Source organism: Pygocentrus nattereri, chromosome 29 (assembly GCF_015220715.1).
Source record: "Pygocentrus nattereri isolate fPygNat1 chromosome 29, fPygNat1.pri, whole genome shotgun sequence".
Classification (NCBI taxonomy): Eukaryota; Metazoa; Chordata; class Actinopteri; order Characiformes; family Serrasalmidae; genus Pygocentrus; species Pygocentrus nattereri.
In genome coordinates, this window is record NC_051239.1 from 8,212,958 (window position 1) to 8,228,400 (window position 15,443).

Below are 15,443 nucleotides of genomic sequence, written 5' to 3' on the forward strand. Positions count from 1 at the left end.
ATTGAAACTGTGTGATTAAAAAAACTACAAATCCCACAGTCGCGGGGAACGTCAGCGAAGTCACGTGATCCGCGTCTTGCTAGTTATATCAGCTGATCGCTGATTCGGTCCAGAAGGGAAGAGCGCGGTCGAGATGTCTTTGAGGTACCGTCATCACTTTTAAGACGTAAAAACGGTCGATTTTATTGAAAACTAGGTTTTTTAATGCAGTTTCGTTTAACGTGTATCCTCACGATCGCTTCTGAAGGTTTTGTTGAGTTGTGAGCAGCGGTTTTATTGTATTTTAAGCTTTGTTTTGCCCTGATTGCCGGGCTGAGGCTGTTTCTCTTCTGTTGCTAATCTTTTATAATCCTCTTGCTCCGTTTTTGTTGTTTGGTGAAAGAATTGACCATCTGAGCTTGAACATCGTTCCTGTCGGTTTTTAGAGGCTTAGTTTAATTTCCTCGGTTGTCTCCTGAGATTTTTAGTTGATGCTGTCAGCAGTTCTGTTTCCTGTTTTGCTGTAGACTTACACTCCACCAAATTTCTGAGTAATTCAGTCCTTCAGATGTGAACGTGGTCATTCAAAGTGGTTTGGATGTGAACTGGTTCGCTGTAGAAAAGCTTAGACTCTTAGGAACAGGAACCAGGGGTCCCAATGTCTACAACACAGATATAGTCCTTTTATTTACTGTCCAGAACCACCAGTGAACCTGCTGTTCACTTCTGGTAAATAGTCATAAATCTGAAAAAGAAGTTTTCTTTGGGGACTGTTTTTTTGTTTTACAACGTCTTTCATATGTCTCTTCACCATAAATGGATTAAAAATAAAAAAATACATTTTAGCCAGAAGCTTATCACAAATCAGTGTCTCAGACATCCATAACCATATAATAATATGCCATGTGGGAGCTTTTAGAGGTGGATCTCTGGTTCCTATCACCACCACTGTAAACAAATTTGACTCCAAGCTTCTCTAGAACGGACCATTTCACACCAAACCACTCAGAATGACTCTGTTTACACCTTATCCAGTTTTGTATGTAGAAGTGTTGTGGTTCCCCTTTAAGTTAATGTGATTGAAGTGAGCTACCACAAGAAGTCAGTCTGCACTGCAGATGCGCGTTAGAGCATCTAGGATCTTAATACTGTCCTGACGCCTGAGGCAGAATATGCGAACAAGTTGGAGGCTGAGGAAATATGTTGGAGTTACGTATTGAGATTTTTCTCCTATAGCCTTGCTCAGTGTTTTATAACAAGGCCTCTGTGCGTGACTTTAATGTTTTTATTTATTCTTTTACATTTTATCTGCAGAAATGTGGCCTACAGCATAACATAAAATGCCTTTCTTTACTCTTTGCCCCTCTAGTGTCCAGCCCGTCCAGTGGACCACTGATTACAAGGACCCAAAGTGAGTAAAGTACAGAGCAAAATCTGTTACTGATTGTTTCATAACCGCCTGCACTTTAGACTTCACCCTCAGCTATCAGATCAGTAGTGAATGATGGCTGTATAAAGACTCGCCTCCAGTGACTGTTGACTTACTGCCCCACTAAGTTCTGCACAGAGCTGCACAAATTGGTCCTGCCTTCGCGGCACTGCTATGGTAGAAGCTGCGATATGTAAAGGAGCCCTCTAACCAATTACAGCGTATTTTACTGTGTGCTCTGGTCATCCTGACCAATCACCGCTCCAGATGGGTGAGTCTGGGGCTGTGAAGAAGAATCGAAATCTTCATGTACTCAGGGTGGCACAAAAATTCCATTACGATACTGAGAAGTTTTCATGATGCCTGATCTGCATCGTGATATTTCGTTTTTTTTGATGAATTGGAACAGACAAAAAAAGACCAGTTGTGCCACATTAAATAAAATACCATCAAAAATGTGAATGCAGTGATTCTTATGCACAACATACAGTTAAACAGGACAGATTATGCTTTTTAATGAAACATGCAGTTGTTCAGGGTTGTGATATTTTATATAATTTATCCCCATAATGATCAATATTGTTATATTGCCCATCCCTGCATGTAGTACAACAAAAGTCAATGATTTTATTCACCCCAGTATTTAACCGTCACCTTGTTTGTTCACTGTATTTTTAATGCATTAAAAGGAGTATTGCGATCGCTATATTTTGCAAAATATCGCAATGCTAGAACTGTGTCCATATCATGCAGCCTTAGTTCCACAGTTACCCCATTAACAGCCCCCACACTTCCACTCTGATCTTCCTGTCCACATCTATTCATTGATTAATAATGTAGTAGTTCTTGCTGATGAAGCTGCAGGTTTTTGATGCAAGTTTAAAGCTGTTATTTACTCTCTGCTTCAAGCCGATATTAACATGAGCTGTAGAGTGAAGAAGGGAGTGATGTGACCCACGCTGTGCTGTTTGTCTCTGTTCCTCCCAGTTATGATGGCATCCTTCTGGTGACTCAGAACATTGACAGTCTCCCCAAAGAGCTGGAGGGTCTGAAAGATCCCCTGCAGGACTATGGAGCAGTAAGTTGAAAATGCACGCAAGAGCTTTACTTAGTTTTTTGGGCTGGTTTTGTGAACTAGAGAAATCGCACAGGAGAAGCAGAATAAAACGGGGAGGAGACGTGCCACTGATTTCCGAACTAGTTCAGTTAACTCTGATTCTAGAAAAGCATTAGAATTCTTTAGAAAACAAAATCGAAATATCTACATGATGTGAGCCCATTTGTTTATTTTGGTACAATCCAGTACTACAGTACAGTAAATGCACATGTGACTGTTTCTGACAAAATAGCCGAAGAGACACTTGGACTGCGTTCACATTACCAGTAAAGTGGTACAAATCAGATTTTTTTTGCCCTAATGGGAGTCAGATCTGATGTTTTCAGGGCTGTGTGGACACGCAAGTCTGATGTTTTCAAATCTGACCTGAGCCACTTTCATATGTGTTTCTCGATTGCTTACGTATCCCATTTGTGGCCAAGCGACCTTAATGTGATGCTCAGATCAGAATTCATGTAGGATGTGCACATGCTGGTCATTTCAGGACGCCGGTTTGTTCACATTAATGATAGATTTGAGTCGCTTACCTAAACGAGTGTAAACTATCCTGTCAGAGAGATCGGATTTGAGCAATGAGGCTTGTAATGTGAACGTAGCTTTATTTTAGCCCAAAGAGTGAGTGCATACTTTATCAGATAGTATTGGTGTCTCAGTCCCTGGCTAAGCCACAGCCATTCATGTCAGGCAGTCCAGGAGAGCATAATGAGCCTCGTGCTGTTTGGTCGAAAGCTTTGCTTCCGTCTCCTGCCTCCCTGACTCAGCATGAGGCTAGTGAACTTGAGCATCTGTTGGCTGATAACAGATTTGGCGGCTGGTGTTCTCCTCCAAGCATGTTGAACAGTGACATTGCTTTAGCAGCAGTTTGGGTGGAGCTTCATGTGTCTTTGGAGAAGCATGTGCTAAAGTTCCCACTTGCAGCTTAATAGCATGTGATAGAGGGAGACCAAGCTACCTACTGGAACGGGCATTGACTAAAATGAGTAAATAATGTAATTGAATCACCACCCTGCTTCAGTGCAGTATTATTCATCTACCACCATGCCTTTCTCTTCTGCAGGTGGACAGTGGGCTGGGAGAGGAAGTGGTCGTCCTAAAGGTTCCTAACTTACCAGGTAACAGACTGGTGTTTGCCCCCACTGGACCAGTCAATCGGGACTATGATGACGTGAGACGATTCAGTGATGCTGCTGGAAACGGAATTAAGAGGTCAGTAAGGCAGCGAGCTCTAGCTGAACTCTGCCCAGTATATGATTTGATCATTGTTATTGCAATCTAGGCTTTGCAATATTGAAATCACAGGGGGCTACCATATGTGGTATTTTGTGCTGTGAACATTGACCAGTCTGTGGGTCTTTCATAAATCAAAGCAAATAGGCCTGTCACAATTATTACGTATTCACCTGATTGCACTCCCCAGTCATTAGATTTCACAGTCATATGTTTATACTGGAAAGGATGGTATGCCTGCTCCAGGTAGGGGAGTTTATGTATCTCAGGGTCTTGTTCACATGTGATGGGAAGAGGGATCGTGAGATCAGCTGCAGGCTGGGACAGGCAGCAAAATTAAAGCTGTCACTGTACTGAACTGTAGTGTTGAAGAGGGGGCTGAGCCACAAGGGAAAGCTCCCTGTTTAACGGTCAGTCTACATCCCAACCTTCACCTATGGTCATGGGCTTTGAGTAGTGACGAAAAGAATAAGATTGTGGATACAAGTGTTGGAAAAGAGCTTTCTTCGCAGGATGGTGGGCTATGCTCTACTTGAAAAAGTGGGTAGCTCAGACATCTGGGAGGAGCTCAGAGTAGAGCTGCTACTGCTCTCAGTTGAGAGCTCCCAGTCGAAGTGGGTCAGGCATCTGATCAGGATGCTCACTAGATGTCTCCCGGTGGGGGTTTACCAGTCACGGCCAACTGGTATGAGACCCCAAGGTCGTCATAGGACCAGCTGGAGGGATTATATCTCCAAGTTGATCTCCAATGCATTTATTGAGACTCACAATTGGCCTTATTAAAACAACAACTTCTGAATGGCACTCCATCTGTAGAGTGCAACAGTTTGCTTGTTTATTTTATCTCAAGCTGTTTCTTTGGGAGCTGCAAAGTGTCCATAGCTAAAAAGCAAAAAAGAAGCTAATCAGGCAGTTTGGTCACTTTATGCTTGCACTATAGAAGTTGCATCCAATGCACAATGACAATTTAAACTGTTAAAAGTTGAAGTTATTTAAATAAAAATGAATAATCAGCAAAAATTCAGTTATCATGACCAACCTAAAGGCATTTTTCATGGACCAACAAACCATTTCAGTCATTTATGCAAGCACTTTGTAATTTTTAATAGCCAATTTCATTTGAATTTATTACAAGCCATATTGCAGTCACTATCTGCAGCAATGTAATTAGTTCATAACATGTTATCTTGTCTAACTCAGATAACCCTAACTTACCTTCGCACATTGCCTCAGCTTGACATGTTTCACAATTGTCTGTCGTTTCTGTGTGACTGTATTAACCCCTGATTCTGGACCTTATAACAGGGGTCATCAGTCATATTCATAAAGGGACAGTGTGACTCTTGTCATTCTCCATAGACAAACGTCGGCAGTAAAATAGGTCGTACTGAAGAGCTCAGTGACTTTAATATGTTGTTCCCATAGGATGCTACCCTGACCACAGTTCAGTTTGTGAAATTCCTGTCCTGCTAGATCTGCCCCATCAGCTGTAAGTGCTATTACTGTGAAATGGAAGTGTCTAGGAGCAACAACAGCGCCATATCAATGCCCATGGCTTTAGAAAAAGGATTGTCCAAAAACCTCATATAGGTGTGATGGTCGTGTCCACATACTTTTGACCATATAGCGTATCCGTTTTCTGAGTCTCTAACACCACACTCTCCTTGCTTTCCTCTGCTCTCAGTTGAGAGCTCCCAGTCGAAGTGGGTCAGGCATCTGATCAGGATGCCCCCTGGATGTCTCCTGGTGGGGGGTTTACCAGGCACGGCCAACTGGTATGAGACCCCGAGGTCGTCATAGGACCAGCTGGAGGGATTTATTTGAGATGCACTTATTGAGACTCATAATAGACCTTATGAACACAACATCTGAATGGTACTCTATCACCTGTAGAGGGCAACAGTGAGTGTAGCTTGGTTATTTTAGCTCAAGCTGTTTCTTTGGGAGCCCTGCGATGGACTGGTGACCTGTCCAGGGTGTATCCTACGTTCCACGCGGTGGCAGCTGGAATGCTGGAGCCTAGCCTAGGTGTGATGGTCAGGTTTCCACATACTTTTGACCATATGGTGTATCTGTCTTCTGAGTTTGTCTCTAGCAAAACACTCTTTCCTTGCTTTTGGAAGTCCGTGATTAACTGGATCAGGTCTTTGGTATTTGAGTTGGAGGAGAGACATGCAGTGGGGTAGATCTCCAGAAGGGTTGATGACCACTGAACCTAGACGATAAAAGGTTTTGACTGGTTCCAACAAACTGCTGAGTAAGAAATTAACAGCACTTGTCTTGTGATTCACACTTATGGTGTGTTATGATTAGCCAGAAAGACGTGACGGGCTTTATTATGCTATATTTTTTAGACTTTCCTGCACTGGCACAAAAATATATTTAAACCATTTCTCTCAGTTCCAAAATTCGTATGTTTCAGTCTCTGAGCATGCAGGTCCACAGCACAGTGCAGGTTGTGTGTAATAAAGTGTAGAGAAGTTAGTTTAACTGTACAGTGACATTTTAAGCACATATGATTTAGCTGAACCGTTTGGGTGACAGTACAGGATTGTGGCCCTGCAGAACTGCAGCTTGACACTGTTTAAGGAAGAACTTTGGCAATTTAATACTGCACTGTTTAAGCTTTTGTAGCTTTGTGTGGAAATCAAGGGTGACCAGCCGCCGTCTCAGTTACCAGCCTGAAACTCCTGGTTTTGTTTCCTCAGGGCAATCAAAGCAGGCATACAGCGCCCTCTGCTGGTGTGTCCTCCACACAGCAGCTATAAGAGGAGCACATTGGTGGCTGCATTGGGGGCTTTACAAGTTCTCTACATGGTGAGGCCCTTTTTGTTTCCTTTATGTGACTCGTGTGACTTCTTATGTGTTCAGGAACAATCGGGCTGAACTTCACTGTGTCAGATCACAAGAGATGGCAGCCCTCGTCAGGGGTGGACACTTCTTACTGTACCTTGTTACTGAACTATTATTGACATAACTCTCTCTCTCTCTCTCTCTCTCTCTCTCTCTCTCTCTCTGTGTGTGTCTCTCTCTCTCTCTCTCTCTCTCTCTCTCTCTCTCTCTCTCTGTGTGTGTGTCTCTCTCTCTCTCTCTGTCTCTCTCTCTGTGTTGTAGCCATTGGAGCTGAGGGAGGTGAAGCCCTCCCCTCATAAGGTGGCAGTGCTGGGTGTGTGGGTGAAGGAGCAGTCGCAGGGGGAGCAGGTCACTGAACTGACCTCTGCTCTGGAGAGTGGCAGGTGAGTGTGCGTTTGCACATAAGAAAAAATTCCTATGGAAAACTGCAAAAGCACTTTTTACTAAATGAGAAAAGAGTGGTTATAAACTCGGTAATGACTGTTGATGTTTTTTTTATTGTTGTAGTATTTCGGATTAACCGAAGTAATGATGCTCACACACTACAAGAAAGATGAGCAAAGTCTAGGAAACAGCGTTTTTATTCCATGAAGTACCAAAAAGCCAAAACCAGACTCAGTAGGTGTTTCGGCTTGCTGCCATCACTGTCCCACTCCCTACTTAGCATGCAGCAAGCTGTGGATATGAATATGAGCAATATGACTGCATGTTTGTCTGTTTAAGAAATTCTGTATTGAACTTTTTTTCAACTTGGTATATAACAGAGTTTCTCTAAGTCAAGAGATAGAAGGTGGCTGCCAAAGAGTGTCCTTAGCATCGCCTTTAGTGATCGAGAGAACATGACATCTTGACACAAAAGCAGAGAATATGTTGTATTTTTGATTTTATTAACTACAAAACACTGCAGGCCATGAATTTGTTCAGACAGCTCGGTCACATCATGTCCATTCAACACCAGCAGGTGCTTTATTCCTATTTACACCATACCCTAACAACATATTCCTATTAGCAGTATATCTTCATAACCCCTCTTTACCTCTGGAAAACTGGGGGACATAGTGTTTTTCTGTTTTTCCTTTTTTTGGTTTTCTAGTGTTTTTAGCCTGATGTTTTTAGTTTTTGCCAGCATTTCAGTTAAGAATCTTTCAGTACATCTAAAAATCTATCTACTATCTTACATACAAAGAAATACGGAGGACAGCCTCTTTACTGAATGGAGATGGGACGTATAGTGTATGGAAGCTAGAAACTGAGCTGAACAGCAGCACCCATTTACCTACTAGGACACTTAAGGGCCAAAGAATTTTGAAGAAAAGTGACCCACGTCACACAGTGAATAATACTATAGTCACATAATCTGTTTTACATCTCAGTTTCTCCTGTTTATCAGTTATCTAATCAAAGTGCTCACTTTTTTTTTTTTTTCTTTTACCCGTATACAATAATGTACCTTTCACCTCTTACATACTCAATTTACTCGTTAAACTGAAAATACAAAGAGGGAAGAAGTGATGCGTTTACTGGATAGTTCAGCTCCACTGAGAACACATTTCAGATCTGTTATATGAAATTCATGGTTCTTTTATTTATTTTTCAGACACGTTTAACATTGTAACCACTCCTAAAATAAGTTTCTGACAAATTACTGAAATTGAGCCTTACTTAATAAACACTGTTTACTGAAAATGTATGTTTTGTTTTTTAATGAGAATTGTTTTTGTCTGACCCAGCAACAGTTCTGTCAGACCCTGCGTTTGCATGTAAACATCCTGTGTTTGTGTGCTTTGTGTAGGTTTGTGTACCGGGACATTGGTGGCTCTGATCCAGAGCGTATGGCTGCACCCCGTGTGGCTGAGTACGTTAAGGAGCTCTTCAAGAACTCGCCTGTGCAGGTAAGTACAGAGCGCCAAACTGCTGAGTCAGGAAGTTTCTTAATGGAGAGTAATTATTAAGGCATGCAGTACTGTCTTTATTATTCTCTCTGTCTCTCTGTATCTCTCAGGTGAAGGTAGTGAGTGATTTGAGCACTCTGGAGAAAGAATACCCCTGCCTGGCTGCAGTCAATCGATGTGCTAATAGTAAGATGTCGTTTCTCAGCCGTCTGAAAGCCGTTTGCACTGCACTGTGTTTCAATAGACATTTTACTAAGAAACTTGGAACAATGTGTGTGTGTTTTGCAGCTATACCACGTCATCAGGCCAGAGTGATTAACCTTGAGTACTGTGGAGAGGGGCCCATTCAGCAGACCCTTTTGGTGGTGGGCAAGGTACATAGCATTTTTCCCATTAGCAGATGAAATAATGAAAAGCGAATGCAGAAAAATGCACCTCAAAACAGATTCAGCAGATACACTGGTTTTGTCTACAGTCAGCGTGAGAGTCGAGTGATATTGTGTTTGGTTCTATAATGTTTTTATTGAAAGTTCCGCTTGGATATTTGTTCATTTTCAGGTTTAGTGATTTAATCAGTTTATCTTGGGTCATTTTCCAAAGGCCTGATGAACGCATCATCGCTGTCTAAAAGACACCAAGTATTTCTATTTGACCAAAGTTACCCTTTATATACCCTTTATATTGTGGGAATATTATGATGGATGGACCAAAAGAAATGGAATAAAATGTCTTTACATTAACCCTTAAAATCCTGGCCTTATAGCACACTAAGGCTTACTATTCAGTAATTACTAGAACTCCTATGCAAACAAGCTCAGCTATTCTTGGTACACTTTGTACACTATGTACATTATGTACACTTTTTTTTAATGTAAACTAACGTTGGACAGTGATAATATGCTGCAGTTCAATGCGTTATTAAATAAAAGTTCTTTGAGAAGAGATTATATCAAAAACAAACCATAACATTCAAATCAAACCAGATCACAGCATTATGATCAGAAGGTCAACTGAATGGAAAGCATTTTGAATCATTACCCCGCTGAGGTCTTGGTGTGTCTCTGCGTGCTTGATCCTGCTGACTGTGCGGCTGCTCTGTCCTGCAGGGCATCACCTATGACACAGGAGGAGCGGACATTAAGGCTGGAGGGGTCATGGCTGGAATGCATAGAGACAAGTGTGGCTCTGCTGCTGTAGCTGGATTCTTCCAAGTACTTGAACTTACACACTCATAGAGTTTAAAGGGTTAAAAGTGCTTTTCCACAACACGAAACCACAGTGCTGTAAAATCAGTTTTCAGTTCAAACCATTTCTGTTAAATGTTTCTGCATGTTTGTGTGCTGTGATATCGCCGTGCAGTAGGTCATAGTGGGGCTGAGAATAATAAGATTGCATTTATTGTCAGATTTTAGCCAAACTGAAGCCCAAACATCTGAAAGCCGTGGGTGCCATGGCGATGGTGCGCAACAGCGTTGGATCAGGTAGGCTTAAGTTCATTTCATGATGCAGTGTAAAGGTAATACTGAACCACTCCGACGCTCATTATTTCACACCAGGCATGGTGTTTTCACGCAGTACGAACGTCTGTATTGTCGTTAAATAAATGATGTAGGTGACTTTAAAGATCAACAATAAAAAAGATCACAACATAAATGTACACGAGGGATTTCTGTCACCTTTTCTAAGAGTTAAAAATACATTTGTTGATTTGTTTATTACTAATAATAGTTTAATAATAATTTGTTTATAATTAATAAGTCAGGTAATTTTTCGGACTGGTGTTTCACTATATTGTATTTTCCTGTCTGTGGCACTGAACTCCATTAAATAGCTTTCATTGCGTGCAGACTGTAATGTTCTTGGGTTGTGTGTAATAGAACGTGTGTCTTTTCAGACTGCTACGTGGCTGATGAACTGATTGTGTCCCGAGCGGGTCGTAGAGTGCGTGTGGGAAACACTGATGCCGAAGGCCGGATGGTCATGGTGGACCTTCTCTGTGAGATGAAGGAGAAGGTATGAGCACACACATCAAATGCTAGTTTGCTATGGTTTTCAGCTGGATTTGGCTGCCATATTTTTCCCAAAGGAGGATGTGTAATGTAAATTGTGGGATGTGACTGGCTAATTGCCACAAGACGCTTAGTAATAAAAACATCAAACAAACTTCTCTGAAGTGTCTGTTAGCAGGTTTTGTAATTCCATTAGGATGAGGTGGTTTAGAACAGGACTTTTAAAAATCTACACGCTGCAGATTCATACTGGATTAAAATCACTCCACAATTATTACAGTCAGACTGTAAAACTACACACTGCAGATTCATACTGGATTAAAATCACTCCACAATTATTACCGTCAGACTGTAAAACTACACACACACTGCAGATTCATACTGGATTAAAATCACTCCACAATTATTACCGTCAGACTGTAAAACTACACACTGCAGATTCATACTGGATTAAAATCACTCCCCAATTATTACCATCAGACTGTAAAACTACACACACACTGCAGATTCATACTGGATTAAAATCACTCCACAATTATTACCGTCAGACTGTAAAACTACACACACTGCAGATTCATACTGGATTAAAATCACTCCACAATTATTACCGTCAGACTGTAAAACTACACACACTGAAGATTCATACTGGATTAAAATCACTCCACAATTATTACCGTCAGACTGTAAAACTACACACACTGAAGATTCATACTGGATTAAAATCACTCCACAATTATTACCGTCAGACTGTAAAACTACACACACTGCAGATTCATACTGGATTAAAATCGCTCCACAATTATTACCGTCAGACTGTAAAGCTACACACACTGCAGATTCATACTGGATTAAAATCGCTCCACAATTATTACCGTCAGACTGTAAAACTACACACGCTGCAGATTCACACTGGATTAAAATCGCTCCACAATTATTACCGTCAGACTGTAAAACTACACACACTGCAGATTCATACTGGATTAAAATCGCTCCACAATTATTACCGTCAGACTGTAAAACTACACACACTGCAGATTCACACTGGATTAAAATCGCTCCACAATTATTACCGTCAGACTGTAAAACTACACACACTGCAGATTCACACTGGATTAAAATCGCTCCACAATTATTACCGTCAGACTGTAAAACTACACACGCTGCAGATTCACACTGGATTAAAATCGCTCCACAATTATTACCGTCAGACTGTAAAACTACACACGCTGCAGATTCACACTGGATTAAAATCGCTCCACAATTATTACCGTCAGACTGTAAAACTACACACGCTGCAGATTCACACTGGATTAAAATCGCTCCACAATTATTACCGTCAGACTGTAAAACTACACACGCTGCAGATTCACACTGGATTAAAATCGCTCCACAATTATTACCGTCAGACTGTAAAACTACACACGCTGCAGATTCACACTGGATTAAAATCGCTCCACAATTATTACCGTCAGACTGTAAAACTACACACGCTGCAGATTCACACTGGATTAAAATCGCTCCACAATTATTACCGTCAGACTGTAGAACTACACACGCTGCAGATTCACACTGGATTAAAATCGCTCCACAATTATTACCGTCAGACTGTAAAACTACACACGCTGCAGATTCACACTGGATTAAAATCGCTCCACAATTATTACCGTCAGACTGTAAAACTACACACGCTGCAGATTCACACTGGATTAAAATCGCTCCACAATTATTACCGTCAGACTGTAAAACTACACACGCTGCAGATTCACACTGGATTAAAATCGCTCCACAATTATTACCGTCAGACTGTAGAACTACACACGCTGCAGATTCACACTGGATTAAAATCGCTCCACAATTATTACCGTCAGACTGTAAAACTACACACGCTGCAGATTCACACTGGATTAAAATCGCTCCACAATTATTACCGTCAGACTGTAAAACTACACACGCTGCAGATTCATACTGGATTAAAATCGCTCCACAATTATTACCGTCAGACTGTAAAACTACACACGCTGCAGATTCATACTGGATTAAAATCGCTCCACAATTATTACCGTCAGACTGTAAAAACTACACACGCTGCAGATTCATACTGGATTAAAATCGCTCCACAATTATTACCGTCAGACTGTAAAAACTACACACGCTGCAGATTCATACTGGATTAAAATCGCTCCACAATTATTACCGTCAGACTGTAAAAACTACACACACTGCAGATTCATACTGGATTAAAATCACTCCACAATTATTACCGTCAGACTGTAAAACTACACACTGCAGATTCATACTGGATTAAAATCGCTCCACAATTATTACCGTCAGACTGTAAAACTACACACGCTGCAGATTCACACTGGATTAAAATCGCTCCACAATTATTACCGTCACACTGTAAAACTACACACGCTGCAGATTCATACTGGATTAAAATTAGTGTTTGTGCTACTTATTATTAAATGCAGCTTCAACAGGGCTTTAAACTGTTTCACATAAGAGTTTATTTTCTTCAGGCACTGAATGAAGTGTCTCCACATCTGTTTACCATTGCCACCCTGACTGGTCACGCCATCAGAGCCATGGGACCAAACTACTCTGTAAGTTCATACATGTTTGAAACTCCACTGGAATTATATATCCTTAAAATGACCTTAAAGTGACCTTAAAATGTGTGATAGCTTTGGTCTCATTAGTTTTTAAACTAGCGTTCTAGGTTCCACCAACAATTAGACATGGTAATAACTTAATGATGGGCTTGGTTCTGGGCTATTTTCCTGAAAAGCTTTTCTGAAGATTTCCTGAAGAAATGGAAGAAAATTGGTTAGAATTGGTTGCTTACTTATTAATTTCTGTCTAATTAGATTATAATGGATAATGGAGCTGCTCACCGCTCAGAAAATGCCTTACAGTGGCAGAAAGGTATGTATAAGAAGGCAAAAGGCTTTTTAACTGGATTGTTTTGCCTGATGTAATTGTGACGTTTGTAATGACTCTTTGTGTGTGTGTGTGTGTGTGTGTGTGTGTGTGTGTGTGTGTGTGTGTGTGTGTGTGTTGCAGCGGGCGAGGTTCTGGGCGATTTGTTTGAAGTGTCCACTATCCGCCGGGAGGATTATGATTTCCACAAAGGAAAGTCAGAGTATGAGGACATTCTTCAGTCCAATAATCTGCCCTCCTCTGCCACGCCCAGGGGACACCAGACCCCCGCAGCCTTCCTCATCATGGCCTCTGGACTGGACAAGGTAGACTGCACAAAACATGGTTGCACAATATGGACAGAAACCCAGTACTGGGATTATATTGTTGCATGTTCAGTGGCTTTACATGGTTAAAGATTGCCCTGCGGTTTTTTTTTTTTTTTTTTTTTTTTTTTTTACTTTTTTGATCATCATATCATTTAGTAAACATTATTTTGTGCAGCCCATACGCTCTTACACTCCTGCAGTGTTCTCACATTATTGTTAGTTCTCCAAGGTGGAGGATTGTACAGCTTCCAACTGGGCTGGTTAGGATTACGAAACTTTATCTGATGAACAAATGGTGCATAAATAATAGCAATAAAATATGAAATTATTGGTTAATGTTATTTTTCTCCCCCTGCTGGTCTGCAGTGATTTAATCAAAAACCAGAAGGCGTTTTATAGGCAGGCAAAAGTCACGACGTTTTGAAGGAGGATTATGGGGAAATAATGACATGATTAGATCATTGATATGATTAATCATGCTTGATCTCTCTCTCTCTCTCAGCATGGAGTCGACTCTGACAGACCCCTGCCCTACTCACACATTGACATCGCTGGATCCAGTGGGCCCTTCCCAGGAGTCCCCACTGGGGCTCCTCTCCTTGCCATGGCAACTAAATACATCCTTCAGCCCTGAGATGCCACCCTCCATTCTTCTGTTCATTTATCCACACATCCCTCCGTTTTGGCCTAGCGCATTTGTCCAGATCAGTGATTTGAAGTCTGGCCTCATTCAGAAGTTTTACTGCAATATGTCTCGCTTTAACAGAAGCTTCTCAGGTCCTTGATTTGATCAGGTACATCAATCAGTTGTTCCTGTAAAACTAGCTTGATATTTTTCACTCCTCACTCTCTTGTCTGTCCATGCAAAGCATCTCCATCCATTGCTTTTCCATGCTTTCACTCCATCCATCAAAAGTCACGTCCCTCCAAACTCTGCTCGGTGCCGTCCTCCGTCTTCAGCCGAATCCAGTCTGAGCGCTTCCCTCGCAGCCTTTCTGCACATTTAAATACTGATGCATTCAGCCTCACTTTCATAAGGTCTTAAGGAAAGGTGTATGGGACAGCTCAGTGCTGGGTTTTGCTCTAGTTTGTAAATCCATCCTTTTTTCTGTACTGAGTTTTCTGAGTAAAGAGCATGAACATGTTTGAATTCAACATTATGAAATAAATCACTTTTAGCAAGCAAACAAGAGTTTTTCCTTCATTTTCCCTGTGTATCTGAAGATGCTTTATTCACTAATCTAAGCAAAATGAATTTATAAAGTGTGCTGAAATGAAAGCTATGGGCCAGTTAGCATTACACAAATGACCTCATGGTCCTAGATAGTAAACGGTTCCCTCTGCCTTTCATGTATTGTTATCCATAGTAGCATATTAAGTGAAGTCCTGTTTCTTTTAACAGCAGGCCTAGTTCATACCAGAGTACATGTCTCCTCTAGTTGGTTCACAGTAAAATACTGGCAACATACAAAAACCACACTTGATAATTTACTATGTATGTACACTTTATAGCTCAAGAGTACAGAAAGTATAGTAAACTAGCAAGCATGTTTTTTTTGTATGTTGCCAGTATTTTACTGTGAACCAAATAGAGATGTACTCATGAACTAGGCCTACACTCTGAGATCTCATCTAAAACAAAATTGTAATAAATTTCAAAATTTCAATAAAATAAGATTTTAGTGCTAT

At 41.1% G+C, this 15,443-nt stretch overlaps 1 protein-coding gene across 1 annotated transcript; it reads left to right on the forward strand.

Annotated features, from left to right (window-relative positions):
* The first annotated feature begins 77 nt into the window (after positions 1-77).
* On the forward strand, positions 78-14,941 carry zgc:152830 (uncharacterized protein LOC767682 homolog). Its single transcript, XM_017719683.2, has 16 exons — positions 78-144; positions 1,349-1,390; positions 2,396-2,486; positions 3,583-3,731; positions 6,461-6,569; positions 6,867-6,988; positions 8,398-8,497; positions 8,608-8,683; positions 8,786-8,871; positions 9,604-9,708; positions 9,903-9,978; positions 10,392-10,510; positions 13,026-13,109; positions 13,374-13,431; positions 13,570-13,751; positions 14,257-14,941. Exons 1-16 carry the CDS (start codon positions 134-136, stop codon positions 14,386-14,388), a joined length of 1,542 nt encoding a protein of 513 aa, XP_017575172.1. The 5' UTR covers positions 78-133; the 3' UTR covers positions 14,389-14,941.
* The last annotated feature ends 502 nt before the right edge of the window (positions 14,942-15,443 follow it).

Coding starts and splice junctions, on each gene's coding strand:
- zgc:152830 (XM_017719683.2), top strand. Junction 6,989..8,397: donor TCTGCTCTGGAGAGTGGCAG/GTGAGTGTGCGT, acceptor TGCTTTGTGTAG/GTTTGTGTACCGGGACATTG. Junction 8,684..8,785: donor AGTCAATCGATGTGCTAATA/GTAAGATGTCGT, acceptor TGTGTTTTGCAG/CTATACCACGTCATCAGGCC.